We start from the raw sequence: 14,558 nt of genomic DNA, 5'->3' as shown, positions 1-14,558 counted from the left end.
GGATTAGCTGGCTGCTTCTCAAGCCTCCTGATACAAGATGTTGTAGTGAAGCTCCCACACCTGTGCCAGAAAACTGCGACATGTGAATACTCTCAGACCCTATGCTTTTACCACACAGCATGACTAGGCCCAATGTACTAACTCAGTATTGTCACGTGTTAAATGTACAAATATTTATAGCTTTGCAATTATTGCTATATTTTAAAGTATAGAACAATAGAACAGAATCACAGAATGTTTGAATTTGAAAGGAACCCCTAAGGATCACCAAGTCCAACTCCCTGCACCTTGCAGGACTACCTAAAACTAAACCATATGGCTAAGAACAAAGAATCATAGAATAGTCTTTGTTGGAAAGGACACTTTATATCATCAAGTCCAACCATCACCCTAACATGCCAACCATCACTAAACCATCTACCTAAGCACCACATCTAACCATCTTTTAAATCCCTCCAGGGATGGATACTCCACCACTTCCCTGGGCAGTCCATTCCAATGCCTAACAACCCTCTGTGTGAAAATTTTTTTCCTAATATCCGATCTAAACCTCCCTTGGCATAACTTGATGCCATTTCCTCTTGTCCTATCACTTGTCACTAGGGAAACAAGGTCAGCCCCTGCCTCTCCACAACCTCCTTTCAGGTAGTTGTAGAGTGCAATTAGGTCTCCCTTCAACCTCCTTTCCTTCAGACTAAACAACCCCAGTTCCCTCAGCTACTCCTCATAACATTTATTCTCCAGCTCTCCAGATCTTCCTTAAACTCTGACAGGCTTAATGCCATGATCACTTCCCTGGGGAGCCTGTTCCAGTGACTGACTACCCTCTCAGTGAAGACATTTTCCAATGTCCAATTATATCTTATCCAATGTTTCTTATAAATGTGCATATAACGTGTGTGTCCTGATTTTTACAGCGAGAGATCAGACCTTAGCTAACATGTTCAGATGGTCTGTGCCATTTGGTGAAATGATACTGTCAGAGATATGGACGGTTAAGGACCACAGAGTCACAGAATGTTAGGGGCTGGAAGAGACCTCAAAAGATCATCTAGTCCAACCCCTCTGCCAGAGCAGGATCACCTAGATTAGGTCACACAGGAACCTGTCCAGGTAGGTTTTGAATGTCTCCAGAGAAGAAGACTCCACAACCTCTCTGGGCAGTCTGTCCCAGTGCTCTGTCACCCTCACCGTGAAAAACTTTTTCCTTATGTTCACATGGAACCTCCTGTGCTCCAGCTTGCACCCATTCCCCCTTGTCCTGTTATTGAACATCACTGAGAAGAGCCTAGCTCTGTCCTCCTGAGACTCACCCTTTACATATTTGTAGACTTTAATGGGGTTACCACCCAGGCTCCTTCAGGCTAAAGAGACCCAGCTCCCTCAACCTTTCCGCATAAGGAGAACGTTGCACTCCCTTAATCATCTTGGTGGCCCTGTGCTGGATGGACTCTGTCAAGTAGTTCCCTGCCCTTCTTGAACTGAGGGGCCCAGAACTGGACACAGTATTCCAAACACCAGAAAGTGATAATCACTATAGCTCCAGGAGCAACAGGCGGATATACTGGCTTTCTAGGTCTTGGCTGTCTTTGTTGCTGAATTTTCCACCCTTCACTCTTGATTCATTAGAGGAAGATGATAAGCAAGAAGCAGCAGGAGCCCTAAAGTACAAGATTTATGTTAAGTGTTCAGTCTCACAGATGAAAAGCCTGAGATCTCTCAGAACCACAGTACGTTCAAAAAAGTGTCACTTCCAGTTCTTCATCCTGCTCCTGTCACCCTCTGCTCCATGCAGCATGTACTTCCCCCACATGGAAAGAACAAGGGGTGAGAGGGGCTAGGATGTGTGTAAGGGCAGGTCCTTAAGCAGGAAATACAATGCTGACATCAAGTTCTGGACCCAGATCAGACACAACCATGCCAGTTGCCCTGCACATCTTAAATACCTCTATTCCTTCTTCCCCTTTTTTTACAAAAGCTGTGTTGCAACTTAAATGCACTGTATTATGTGCCAGGTGCAATGTAGTCACACATCAAAGAAATGTAAAGGTATTTAATTTTCATACCATCATGTGGAATGACACAAGCTGGTACTTCTGAGCTGAAAAACAATCAATGAAGCAATTCTGAGAGAAGAAAACTTCAGAGGGAGTCAAAAAGAATGTAAAGTGTGTAATTAAGAGCAAGATCTAAGACTTACAGGACTGCTTTATGCTTGCAGCTAGGTTTGGCCTCTTCCACTCTGACTGGACAAAGACCCCAACAGAAGTAAAATCTAGTTGTTTTGCCAGAACACAGCAGGGCTTTGAAAGAATTCTGAGGAGATCTTTGGTGGGATTAGTGGAATAATTTAATAGGCAGTCATGTTGGTAGGTAGAGAACAAAAAGACATTTGCATTTCAGACTGTCTGTATGGTTTGGGAATAGTAGAGGAAGAAAAGTAAGCCTAAAGAAGCCTGAAGCTATTCTGCACTGAAGAAAAAGCCTTGATAGAAAGTGCATGAAAGAGATGAAGTTAAGGGAATAAGATTCTGAAAAAAGCATACAAAAACATCCATTTTACTTCCAGGCTAATGCAACATTGTTTAGTGAACGCAAATAAGCAGTTGATTTTTTCTCATTTAAATTGTGTAATCATGGAATCAGAATAATTCAGATTGGAAGGGAGGTCATTCCAACCTCCTGCTCAAAGCAAGGTCTACTACGACGCCAGACCGGATAGCTCAGGGCTTTATCCAAGAGGGTCTTGAAAACCACCAGGAATGGATATCCCACAACCTCTTTGTATACCTTTTCCTTTGTTTGACCGTCCTCAGTGGAAAAAGTTTTGCCTTGTATCCAGCCCAAACTTCCAGTTTAAACTTATGCTCATTGCATCTCATTCCCTCTCCACATCCACAAGAAAAGCCTGGCTCCACCTTTGTGATAACTTCCTTATAAGCATTAGCAGGCTGCTATTAGTTTCTCTCTGGAGCCACCTCTTTTCCAGGCCAAACAAATCCAGCTGCCTCAGATGCCCTCCAGGACAAATACTTTACCTCCTTGAACATTTAGATGTCTCTCTGCTGAACTTTTTCCAGTTTACAGTTAACACCTTTGCATTTGCTGTAGAAGTGGTCTAATCTGGATATGCTGTTAATATAGCCCTGCAGACTGTTGGCCCTGTTTCCTGCCAGGGCACACTGCTGGTTTACATTCAGCTTTTTGCCCCTTGGGATCCCCAGATCACTGTTCCCCAGCCAGCCAGTCCCAGTCTGTATCACTGGGAAATCAAAATTATACCACAATGCAGGCCAGACATCCAGAGGCCATCCAGCCCAACTATTTCTTAAAAGCATGGCTAACTTCAAGGCTAGATGAAGCGACACAAATCATCTAATCCTAAAACCCACAAATGGTATGCACAAAACAATAACAAAACAGTCTTGAATTCTAGTTCTATAGAACTCTGTAAAACACTATTATTATTACTATTTTCCAAGTACATCATAACTAACAGAATTTCATACTATAAAAAGGTAGAGAGATGACAGCAGCTGCAAAAATAATGGAGCAGTCAAAAATAATTATTCAATAATGGCAAGGACAGGGAAGGCAAAGGATTTTAGTGAAATGCATATTACAGTGAATACCAAATCCAGGCTCATTTCAGTTGCATTTGGAAGCAAACGCAAATCTAAGGCAGCTTTTGAGCACAGCCATGAAAGCGAAATCTTCAGGGCAGATAACAATGATGGCCTGGAAGTGGCCACAGCAACAATGATCATTTAGAATCCTTTCCCAGGCTCAGTCTATTTTCATACTAGAACTGCTCACGCGTCTCAAAGCTCTGAAAAGGTTATCTAAGGCATTCAGTGCAACAGAGTACTCCAATAGGAGCAAGCTGGGAGAGAGGCAGAAGATGCAGAGACGAGCAGCCCCTGGCCCTGCCGCGAAATCAGCTGTGGACTCTTTGTGCACGGTACAGAAACCAGCTGGGTATACATGTCAGTAACCCCAACGTGGGCACACTTCCTGTCTCTGCCCTGGCTGAGGCTCTGACAAGGGCTGCCCTGTTCATTGGCTTGCTTGGTTTCTTACAGCTTTTTTTCTCCCTAATGGAGAGACAGAAGACACCCATTAATCTTTCAAATTATCCGCCAAATTACCTACCATGTGCTCATGTGCTTGGGGTGGCAGACAGTGGGGTCCAGCGCACCACCAGACACACATTTGTGATTACACTAGCAGACAAAGGAAGAGATGGAAAGTGGGGAATGAGGAAAAGGGAAAGAACAGCTTGGAAAAAACAAGGGGAAAATCAAAGGACAGCTCTTGTACCATGGGTCTGGAACCTTAGTTCTGTCCCAGAGGAAAAACAGATCATCCTCACTGGGATCCTGCGCATCCTATGCTCATGCCTTCAGAACCAAGTGTCCCACAGCTGGCAGGAGAAGCAGCAGTGCATCCCACCTGTCAAAGGCAGCCACCCACCTCTCTGACTGTGGTGTTAAACAGAAGAGTTGAAAAAATACAGTGAAAGCCTCCCAACCCTGTCACTGAGTGTAACCTGTATAAAACCACCCACTCACATCAAGATCTTCACCTGCACAGATCCAGATGATGAGATGAATCCCACATGAAGTAGTACGTAAGTTATATAGACTTTGCTGCAGTAACTGTTTGGAATGGCAATGGGGCAGGGACACCCAAGCACTCTGCTTCTTTGTCAAGGTTACAGTTGCTAAGGTGGATGAACTTCTGCACTTGGTGGCTCAATCTCCTCATAACACACTGAAAGCTGTCATCTGGCAAGGCTGAGGTCACACATGTCGATTGCAAGTAGCGAATCCATGTGGCAAAGCCAGGAATGACTTGCCACCACATCTATATGGTGCATTCAGGAACTCCAGTTGAATTCCTGGTTCTTCATTCAGAGATGCCTGCCTGGAAATCAAGCTCAGGGACTTCCAAAGAAAAACCTGAGCCTCTGCAACTCCAAGAAGAACCTCAAAGACTGTGTGTAAATCACCTCAGAGACTCAGACTCTGATCTGGAGATCAGAGGATGCATCTGTTGTCACACTGGCCCACCTCAACACACTTAGACATTCATAAGCTATTTATATTTACCATTTTGTGTATTTTCCTTGATGTTTGAGGACAATAAGGTTTCTCACAATATTTCCCCACGAAACTCCCTGTTTAAAACCAGACTGTTGAAATACAAAAGCCTGAAAAGCTTAGGTAGCTCAAGACAACTCTATGCTTCATAAACAAAATCAAATTTACAATGGACCACACCCTGCAAAGATATAACATTTAATACATGAAATGCAAAGAAGAAAATGGTGTCAGAAATTATTTGCTCAGCAAAGGACAGCATCAATTTTTATTTAATTTTTCAAAGATATTTTAAATATTCAGTTTATATTGCAAAGCACTTTAGCTCCTTAAGGCAGAAACTAAAAATGCATTATCACAACATCAAACCTATATCTTAAGATCTTAATAAAACAAGACCATAAAATTATCTATCTTCTAATTCAAAGAGCCATTATATAAAATAAATTAAGGATAACCCATACTTGTAGGGAACTTCAAAACCCAAAGTTCTTTTCCATTCTCTTGGAGATTCTAAGCTGCATTTCCCTGAGCAGCAAGTATAAAAGCACTTCCAAGTACTCTCTAGTGCACTGTCATAAGATCTGCTGGCAAACATCTTGGGCTGCCACCAGAAACATCATTTAGCGTAAGTTTCAATTCCCTATCATAAGTACATTTTTTTACCACCCAGTTTGGTTTTTCAGCAACATAAAACTTAAGGTAAGAGTGTTATTTCAGATACTTTCCTATGTAGTGCAAATGAAGACTTTTGGTTGTTGAAAGGGGGAAAAATCCTTTTACAAATATACTTTTTTGATCTTTTATCCAATTACTTGGATAATACTGTAGTTTGGAAAGAAACTACATAGGAATCTGAATCTTACAACAAAAAACTGAGACTAAGTTTTAGAAACTACCTAAGCTACTTACAGTAACAAGAACAGGAATATCTATATATTGCCACTGGCACTATATATTTCTGGTTAGTGAAATAATTTTAAAATTCAGATCTGAATGTAGCACACTGGCTCTGCGAAGAAGCTGTAGAAGAATAAACACATAGGTTTTTCCTTGTGAAAGAGCAATGTATCTGTTTGGTACCTTTTAAGTAACTTCTGTTTCACATTTTATTCTCCACTAAAAATAAATGAAAGATAACCTATGTCACACAAAATATCTGGTAATACTTATGTATCTGCTACCACCTGCTGACAAACAGCATTATTGACTTTATTCTAGTTAATCTTAAAGAAGCAACTCCCATATCCCTATAGGAAAGTTTTCACTGCTGCTTCAGGAGCTGACAGTAAAAACTACATGATTTTTTAATACAGTATGTTGTGGCCATAAGTCACAAAGTTCCTATCCACCACTGAACAGCCTATTCTGCTCATAAAGTAGCTACTGTGTCCTTCATTTGCTGAAGCCCTTCACCTATTGCAGACGATTACTGTAATCAGTTACTGAGCAATTACAAGAAACCGATTCCTCATTTACAAGAACTCCAAACCCATCTGATCTGTTAAATTAGCCGTTAAAACTTTCCAAACAACAAGCCAATTTCTGTCAGTCTTATTTCCCAATCTACAATGTGGAATTAAAACATCTTCCCCCCTCTCCTTCCCCAGTCTAAAAATAACAGCAGAGTGGTAGTAGAAATTACAACCTTGGCATCACCCTACTTAATTTTACGATGCTTTAAAAGCCTCAGACAGCATCCAGATATTGTTGTTGAGAAAAAGACTACCAAAACCCTCAAGCAAAACACAAAACACAGCCTTAGTTTCAAGAATCTCACACTAAATCAGGGAGGTAAAGAGTTCATAGCAATGCCCTGCATTGGACATACATTATGGCATACGAAATAATAACAAGAATAAAAAAGTATTAATGATATTTACTTGTACGTGCACTTCCATTTTGAAAAAAATCAAAGGCTCGGAAAAAATAATTTCATGAAAGCAGAATGTGGAGGTACAGAACAGCAGTATGGTTTACCTGACAGAGCTAATCAATTAAGATTCATTAAGTCTCCTGGCTTTGTTGATGAACCTGAGCTTGACGTCTCAATTGAAGAGTGACAGGGATTTAAGAGTGGTCGATTCTTCCAGACTTAGATGCATTTAGTGAAAGGAATTAGAAATCAGACGTTTAACCTTATAAAATGCCTTGTTCACTTTCCATTGTGCAGTAATCCTTTTTTATTCACCCCTTTGGAAAAAAATGTACTATTCACTTGACTTAAGTTCCTGCATGTAATGGTCAGCTGGTGTTTTTGGGTCAGAAATTTCCAGCTGGTCTTAAAACTCCCTTTTGCCCGCCCTTCCATCCCTCCAGCAGCTGAAGCTGGACACCCAGTGCCGCCAGAAGTCGGAAGCCAACACAAATGACGGGCCCCCAATCAAGGTGAATGCCCTGGCACCAGCCGGACTCCACTGAGCAGACGGTGACAAAACCCCTCCCAATGCCTGCCTTCGGTACCAGACACTAAAGACATGAGTCGCGCCTCTGGCCCGCTTCTGGGCAGTCATGGTTAGCTCTGGGGCACGCCGCGGCAGCCACAGGCGCGGGAGAGGCGGTTCGGGCTTGGCGCGACCCTCGGGGGAAAGCAGCCGCAGGGGTACAGCCAGCCACCTTCCTCATCCTCCCACTCGCGGGGCTCTCCCCATCTGAGGGGATAAGGGCAGCACTGGAAGCATCACCCGTGAGAAAGAAACAGCCACCTTCCCTTCTGTTACCCCACGGGCACCAGCCATGCGCTCTCTCTCGCCCAGCCCCTCCAGGATACCGCCGCGGGGCAGGGAACGGGCGGCCGCCCAAGTCTCGCGAGAAGTCAGCGGTGGCCCCGCTGCCGCCGCCATGGAGCAGCCGCTCAGCAGCCCGCCGGGGCTGTTCACCATCCTGGCGGTGAGGAGGGGAGGGGGGCGCGGCGCGGCGGGGCGGGCAGCCTGCCTGCCTGCCTGCCTGCCTGGGGAGAGGCGGAGGAAGCGCCAGCCGCCGAGGCGAAGGGGGAGTCCGCGGAGTTGGCTCCCTCCCCAGCTGGGCACGGCGCGGGCTGATGGGCGCAGACAGTGACTGAAACCCGTTGTCGCCGCGGTGCGGGAGGAGGGGAGCTGCTCGCTGTGGCTGCCTGGAGGCGCTTCTGCGTGGCCTAACCTCCTCTCATTTTGTCCCTAGAAGACAGACTGGTCCGAGCCCTGGCTGGTGGGGCTGGCGGTGTTCCACGTCCTCTGCTTCCTCCTGACGTACCTCTCGTTCCAGCACTACCGGGTGCAGATAGGGCACTTCCTCTGCATGGGTGAGTAGTGTTGTCATGCTGCCGTGCGGGTGGGGAAGGGCATGTGTCTTCTTTAAGCTGCTGGTGCTACCAAACGACTCCTTTTGGTCTCTTAACAAGTTCTCTTAATGTACGTGAAAGTGCATGGTTTAGTGCTTTGCAGCAGATAAATTTGATGCAGATTAGTATTTCTCTTGTGGTAGTGTGTGTGTCTATACACAATAAGCTGTTATAGAAGCTGTTGTGACCTGTAAATATGTGTTTATTTAGTTTCCAAGGCTGTATGAGGTAGTGATTCAAGACTCTGGCCCTAGCAAGGATGTAGGATTGGTAAGGTTTCAGCATGGCAAGTGCTGTGTGTGTCATAGATTCCCAAGAAATGGTTGCTGTGCTGGGGAAGCAGACAAGAAATAGCTGAATGCCAGCCATCCCCTATGCTATGCCTTATTCTGATGCTGTAGTTCAGTAAATATGGTCATCCCTCAGCTGTATTCATTACTGGAGCAGGTTCACCATTGCTGTGATAATGGCACAAAGAAGAACAAGACTGGTTCGGTACCTTACCAAACCAAGGAAAGGTTTAGGTTGGATGTTAGGAAGAGGCTCTTTACTGAGAGGGTGGTCAAGCACTAGAACAGGCTCCCCAGGGAAGCGGTCCCAGCACCAAGCTCAACTGAGTTCAAGAAGTGCCTGTGTGATGTTCTCAGTCCCATCCTCTGACTTGGCTGGCCCTGTGTGGAGCCAAGAGTTGGACTTGATGATCCTTATGGGTCCCTTCCAACTCATGATTTTCTATGAATTTATAATTACAGTAGCAGCTTGTGTTATATTGGGGTTTACCACCTTCACCCTGAGAATCCACGGTGGCCATGCGTAGCCAAAGCTGTGTCTTTATGGTTGACTTGTCAGAGATGCAGTAGCTTTTGAGAGGGTATTTGGTTTCATTAAGATGGCATTGATTTGGGTTTAATCCATGTATTATGATTAGTATCTTGGATTAGACTTTCTGACAAGTTGAGTTTTTTTTGCACAGTACTTAGTTCCATTATGCATGCAGGGTAGTGGCAGAAGAATGAGCAATTTCAAGATACTTGTAGGTAAAAGCCACTTGAAGGCTATGCTGACATTTTAAAATAGCATTTAGTGAACTATCCAACTTGAGAGAGAAATTATGTATTCCTCAAAACTGGAAATAACTTGACTATGGTTTCAATAGTTTAAATACCCCCAAAAAGGAATGTAGAAATCTTAGTAATTTCCACACAGTCACTTGTATCTGCAGAGTTTAAAATGATCTGTAGAGGTGGTGCAGTTTTGAGTGGCCAGGCTCTGGTGGAGAAGGGGGGGGGGCTGCAGGGGTGCCTTCTGCAAGAAGCATCCAGAAGCTCTCTGCAGGTCCGACAGAGCAAACACCAGCCGGCTCAAGGCTGGAGTCATTGCTGACCAAGGCCAAGCCCATCAGTGTTGGTCACAGCACCTCTGGGAATCACATTTAGGAGAAAAAAACTGCAAGCAGCTGTTTTTTGCCACAGAGAAGGGAGTGAGAAGATACAAGAAACTGTGCTAACACCAAGGTCAGTGAAGAAGGCGGGGAGGAGGCGCCCCAGGTGCTGGAGAGAAAGATGCCCCTGCAGCCCGTGGAGAAACCCATGGTGGAGCAGAGGACCCCCACAGCCCATGGAAAAGGCTGAGACCCCACTTGTAGCCTGTGGAGAGGCCCCACACTGGAGCAGGTGGAGACATGCAGAAGACACTGTGACCTGCATTGGAGCAAGCCTTTGTCAGCACTTGCAGCCCATGGAGAGAGATAGAGACACAGAGATGAGCGAGAGACACCCATTCCAGAGCAGGTTTGCTGAGCGGGACGGGGCTTGTGACTCTGTGGAGGACCAGGCTGGAGTCTGCGCCGGGAGACATTCTATGATTTTATGACTGCACCCCATAGACCCTGTGTTGGGGCACTTGGGGAAGAGCTGAAGCCCTGTGGGAATGTATTGACATTGGAGGTTTGTGGAGGACTGTCTCCTGTGGGTGGGAACCCACGCTGGAGCAGGGGAAGAGTGTGAGGAATGTTCCCCCAGCTAAGAAGGAAAACAACTCATGAGGAACTGACCAAAACCCCCATCCCCTCATTCCCTGCCCCTCTCCATGCCACAATGTGGGGAGGAAGGGACCGAAATCATGAATAAAGTCTTCTAAGAAGGGAGAAGTGGGGGAAGGTGCTTTAACATCTGGTTGCACTTCTCATTACCCAACTCTGGTCTCACTGTGTGTGTGCAGTGCAGTGTAATAAATTAGAGAGTTTTTATTCTGTGTTGAGTCTGTCTTGCCTGTGACACTTACTGCAGAATGATCCCTCCCTGTCCTTATCTCGACTCATAAGCCTCTCAATATATATTTTCTTCTTGTCCAGCTGAAAAGGGGAGTGATAGAGCGGCTTTGGTGAAGGTCTGGCCTCCATCCAGGGTCAAACCAACACAAGAGGGCAAAATAACAATGCCCTGTTTATAATAAATGAAGCCTGAATTTTCCGTATAATAATACAGGCTTTTCCTTGTTAAATTTAGTATTGGACATTTATACTTTATGATGACACACTATTTACTTTGAATTATTTATCTAAAGTATTCCCAACTTTAATGACATTTGTTTGAATGTCCAAGGTCTAACTGTGTTGGAAAATACAGTGGAAGTGATCATTGCTAACTTTTTAACCCAGATATGATGTTAACATGAAGAGTACATAAAAAATATCCATGTTGTATGTATCTGAAAAACTGAATCATCTTAGTTATTTATGTTGCAGATACTTATGAGTATTTACATCATTGTTTGTAAGTGAGGAAATTGTGAAGTTATAACTTTATGTTGGCAGCTTAGAAGCTACAGGTTGGTTTATTCTGTGTAGTAGCAATCAGAGATGATCCAGATGATGGCAAAATAAGATAGCACTCCTTCATATCACTAGACTAGTTATTTAATTGCTGTATGCAGGTCATCTTTAGCCATTGAAGGTGGTTTTATTGCTTTGTTTCTTGTAGAAAATGATATGAGGATCAACTTAAAAATCTGTAGTTGAATTGCTCTTCTGTTAAACATGTGGTTGCACCAAATTTTCTTAGTGTGTTCATGGCATCATATTGCATGTAATTATTGAGTATACTAATTTTCACCTGATTCTAGCAGACTACTCTGCTATACACCTGTAAAATCAAAGTTTGTATTTTACCAGTATGCTTGTATATAATTAGTACTCTTACTCCTGATAGTACTGTTAGATACAGCAGTGTGACACCGTAACATTCCATACCAATTCTGGGAGTGCTGGCATTCCATTTTACAGGCACAACTTAGAAGCAGTCACCAAGAAGATTGTTGGCAAAAATACTGATTTTTTTATACATTATTTTATTTTCATTGGTTTATGCTTTCTGTAAGCTCAGATGAGTAGGATTTTACGTTTGTTTGTGATACAGTGGGTATGTTTGGGGATCACTTTACATTTCTTAGTAACTGTATGGGACATTAAATCAAAATTGGCTTTATACAGTTAAATATTACATGTGTAATTTGATCTTCTGAGGGTCAAGAAAGTCTGATGCCTGGTATGTGTAGATCTTTAGTATACCTGGTGGAACTGATGGCAGTTCAAGTTTGAAGAAATACTGAATCTAATGTTTTTCTTTTGTTGTACAGTGGGCTTAGTGTACTGCGCTGAATATATAAATGAATTAGCAGCCATGAATTGGAGGTAAATGTTTTCACTTTCTTTTTTGCATTTAAATGTGTTTCTAAAAATTTATTTTTTCACATTTTTCCCAGAGAACACTAAAGAGTCAGTCACGCCTCATCAGTAGAGAGTGATGCCAGAGAGTCTGTTGCATTAATTAATATAAAACTTTTGAACAAAACCATACAGTACAACAGAGTTATCTCTTAGCTTATAAGGCAAGATAACTTTAAATAGCTATCATGTATTCACGTATTTATTGTACTGCTTAAAATCTGTTTACGTGATTGTTTGTAAAGTAACTAGTCAGGGAACTGAGAGAAAAGTGGAGTGTGATGTTTAAGGGGAAGAAGATGTAAGCTTTGATTATGGTTTGTATTGGGGTTTTTGAGTGTTCTTTGCTAGATATTAATTTTTAATAAGCTGATATTAAGCACCACTTTTCAAAAATATTACTATTTTATATACGTATTTACATGCATAAAAAACATCTGTCTGCTTTACTAAGGCTGTGTACCAGAATTAAACTGATGGCTTATTTTCATAAGCGCTGAACTCCCCTTTCCCTGATGTGCTTCACATTACTTTATGCAGGCATCTAATTGTAAGTCTCTCTGTTTCACTTCAGGCGTACATGACCTAAATTACAGCTTTACTATTTATTATTTCTGCTACCTTTTCTACTCTGAGTAAGCCTCAGTGACCTCTGAAAGTCATTTCAGACACTTCAGGATAAGCAACAATTTCTGATGACAAATACATGTATTATTGTAGTCACAGTAGTAAGTAGCCTAATCCGTGGTTGATTTAGGTTTTGCGCAGTAAAACTTTAAAGAAAATAAAGACTTGTGTTTGTGATAGATATTCATAACCAGTAAGATGCTGACCATCTCTTAGTACAGTAGAATGGTGGCCTTTGCTTGGGGAACCCAAGAAATAAGGTAATCTGTACAACGTCCCTGTTAGTGTGAAAGTCGAACTACACTGAGTAAAGCTTCAGCTTTTTATTTTTCTTTTTTATTTCTTTCAGGCTGTTCTCCAAATATCAGTACTTTGATTCCAGAGGAATGTTTATTTCACTTGTATTTTCGGCACCACTGCTGGTGAATACTATTATAATTGTGGTATGTATGGGTTCATTTATATGGATGCTTTCATTAACTTGATAAGTAAATATATGTAGACTAAATACATTTTAAAATTTACTTAATTTTCAGGTCACCTGGGTTTACAGAACTTTGAATGTAATGACTGAACTGAAGACACTACAGCAGAGATTGAAAGCAGAAAAAGAGAAAAAGAAGTGAAAGCACCTTACACTGTTGGTTTTTAATTGTAATAGTCCTTGTCCAGGTAATCAGCCCTTCTGTATGCTTATTCAGACGCAGCAGTATTTTTGTGTCTGATGTCAAGAGGACTTTAAACCTGTGAGCATGGACAGTAAGGAGAAAGCAGGTATCGAAAATACATTTGAATTAGCTGTGAAATTGAGAAACCCAGTCTTAAAAGGACTTTGTGCCCTTCAGTATAAAATAGTTTCCCACCATGACCAAAGCTGTTAGTATTGGTGAGACGCAATCTTCCAGTCTCCTTTCATTTCCCTGTGTATTTTTTAATGATTTCTTAACTGTGTGTTTATCAAATACCCAGTCTTCTGCTGCTTCAGCCAATGAAGCAGTGTTACAAATTCCAGTAAAACAGGGATTGTGTTCATCACACCTCAGGAGTCCATGCTTCTGTGAAGCATTTCACTTCTTTATGAATCAAACTTCATACTTCTTATGTGTATTGTATGCCAGTAGGATCTCATAAATAAAATCACTCACTGTATCTTAAACTGAGTTAATTTGTATTAATTTTTAATTATTTTTTTTCCTTAAAAGTTTCCAGTTTGGTAAAATCTTGTAATTAATTTGTGTAAGTAATTGAAAACAATCTCTGCAAGTTTTTTTCAGTTTAAATTTTGTGACTTTAATGCTGCTAGATAAATACCTCTTCTCAAAACTGGATGAAATTTTGGTATTTTTTATTTATAGAACAGAAAGGTAGGGAAGAAACTATGATGTTCTATGCAATGTTGGGGTTTTTAATGTTGTTTTTTTTTTTTTTATAAGTAACTGAAAATAAAAAAGTAACTGGTAAAAATGAAGACTCTGTTTTTTATTGGATTAAGGAAATTTGAGTTGGAAAATGGACATGATGGAAGACTGTCTATACATATTTAATAAAAGTTTTATCTGGGAGCAGTTAAACCTTTCAGCGGAGACCTAAACATCCGTCTACATAGATGTCATTTAAGACATAGGAAAGATGATCTACAAAGTTGAACTTAGGTCAATGTAGAGAAGAGTTGGCTACAAAAATGCAGAACACTTGTAAGTTTCAGCTTGGTTTTTGTGAAATTAATTTTAAATTGTCTTCACAACAGTGGAAATACATCCCTGAGGGAGATAAGCAGATGCTTGTG

The 14,558-nt window shown here is 42.0% G+C and overlaps 1 protein-coding gene across 1 annotated transcript; it reads left to right on the top strand.

Annotated features, from left to right (window-relative positions):
* Window positions 1-7,943: 7,943 nt before the first annotated feature.
* TMEM18 (transmembrane protein 18) lies at window positions 7,944-14,230 on the top strand (the record flags this gene model as incomplete). Its single annotated transcript, XM_084261551.1, has 5 exons — window positions 7,944-7,991; window positions 8,262-8,382; window positions 12,058-12,112; window positions 13,122-13,215; window positions 13,309-14,230. The coding sequence occupies 5 exons, from the start codon at window positions 7,944-7,946 to the stop codon at window positions 13,396-13,398; spliced, it is 408 nt and encodes a 135-aa protein (XP_084117677.1). The 3' UTR covers window positions 13,399-14,230.
* Window positions 14,231-14,558: the final 328 nt, after the last annotated feature.

This window comes from Gallinula chloropus (assembly GCF_964237585.1).
Source record: "Gallinula chloropus genome assembly, chromosome: 3".
NCBI classification, from domain to species: Eukaryota; Metazoa; Chordata; class Aves; order Gruiformes; family Rallidae; genus Gallinula; species Gallinula chloropus.
Note: the sequence above shows the minus strand (reverse complement) of the source record. Positions and strands in the feature narration are given on the sequence as shown.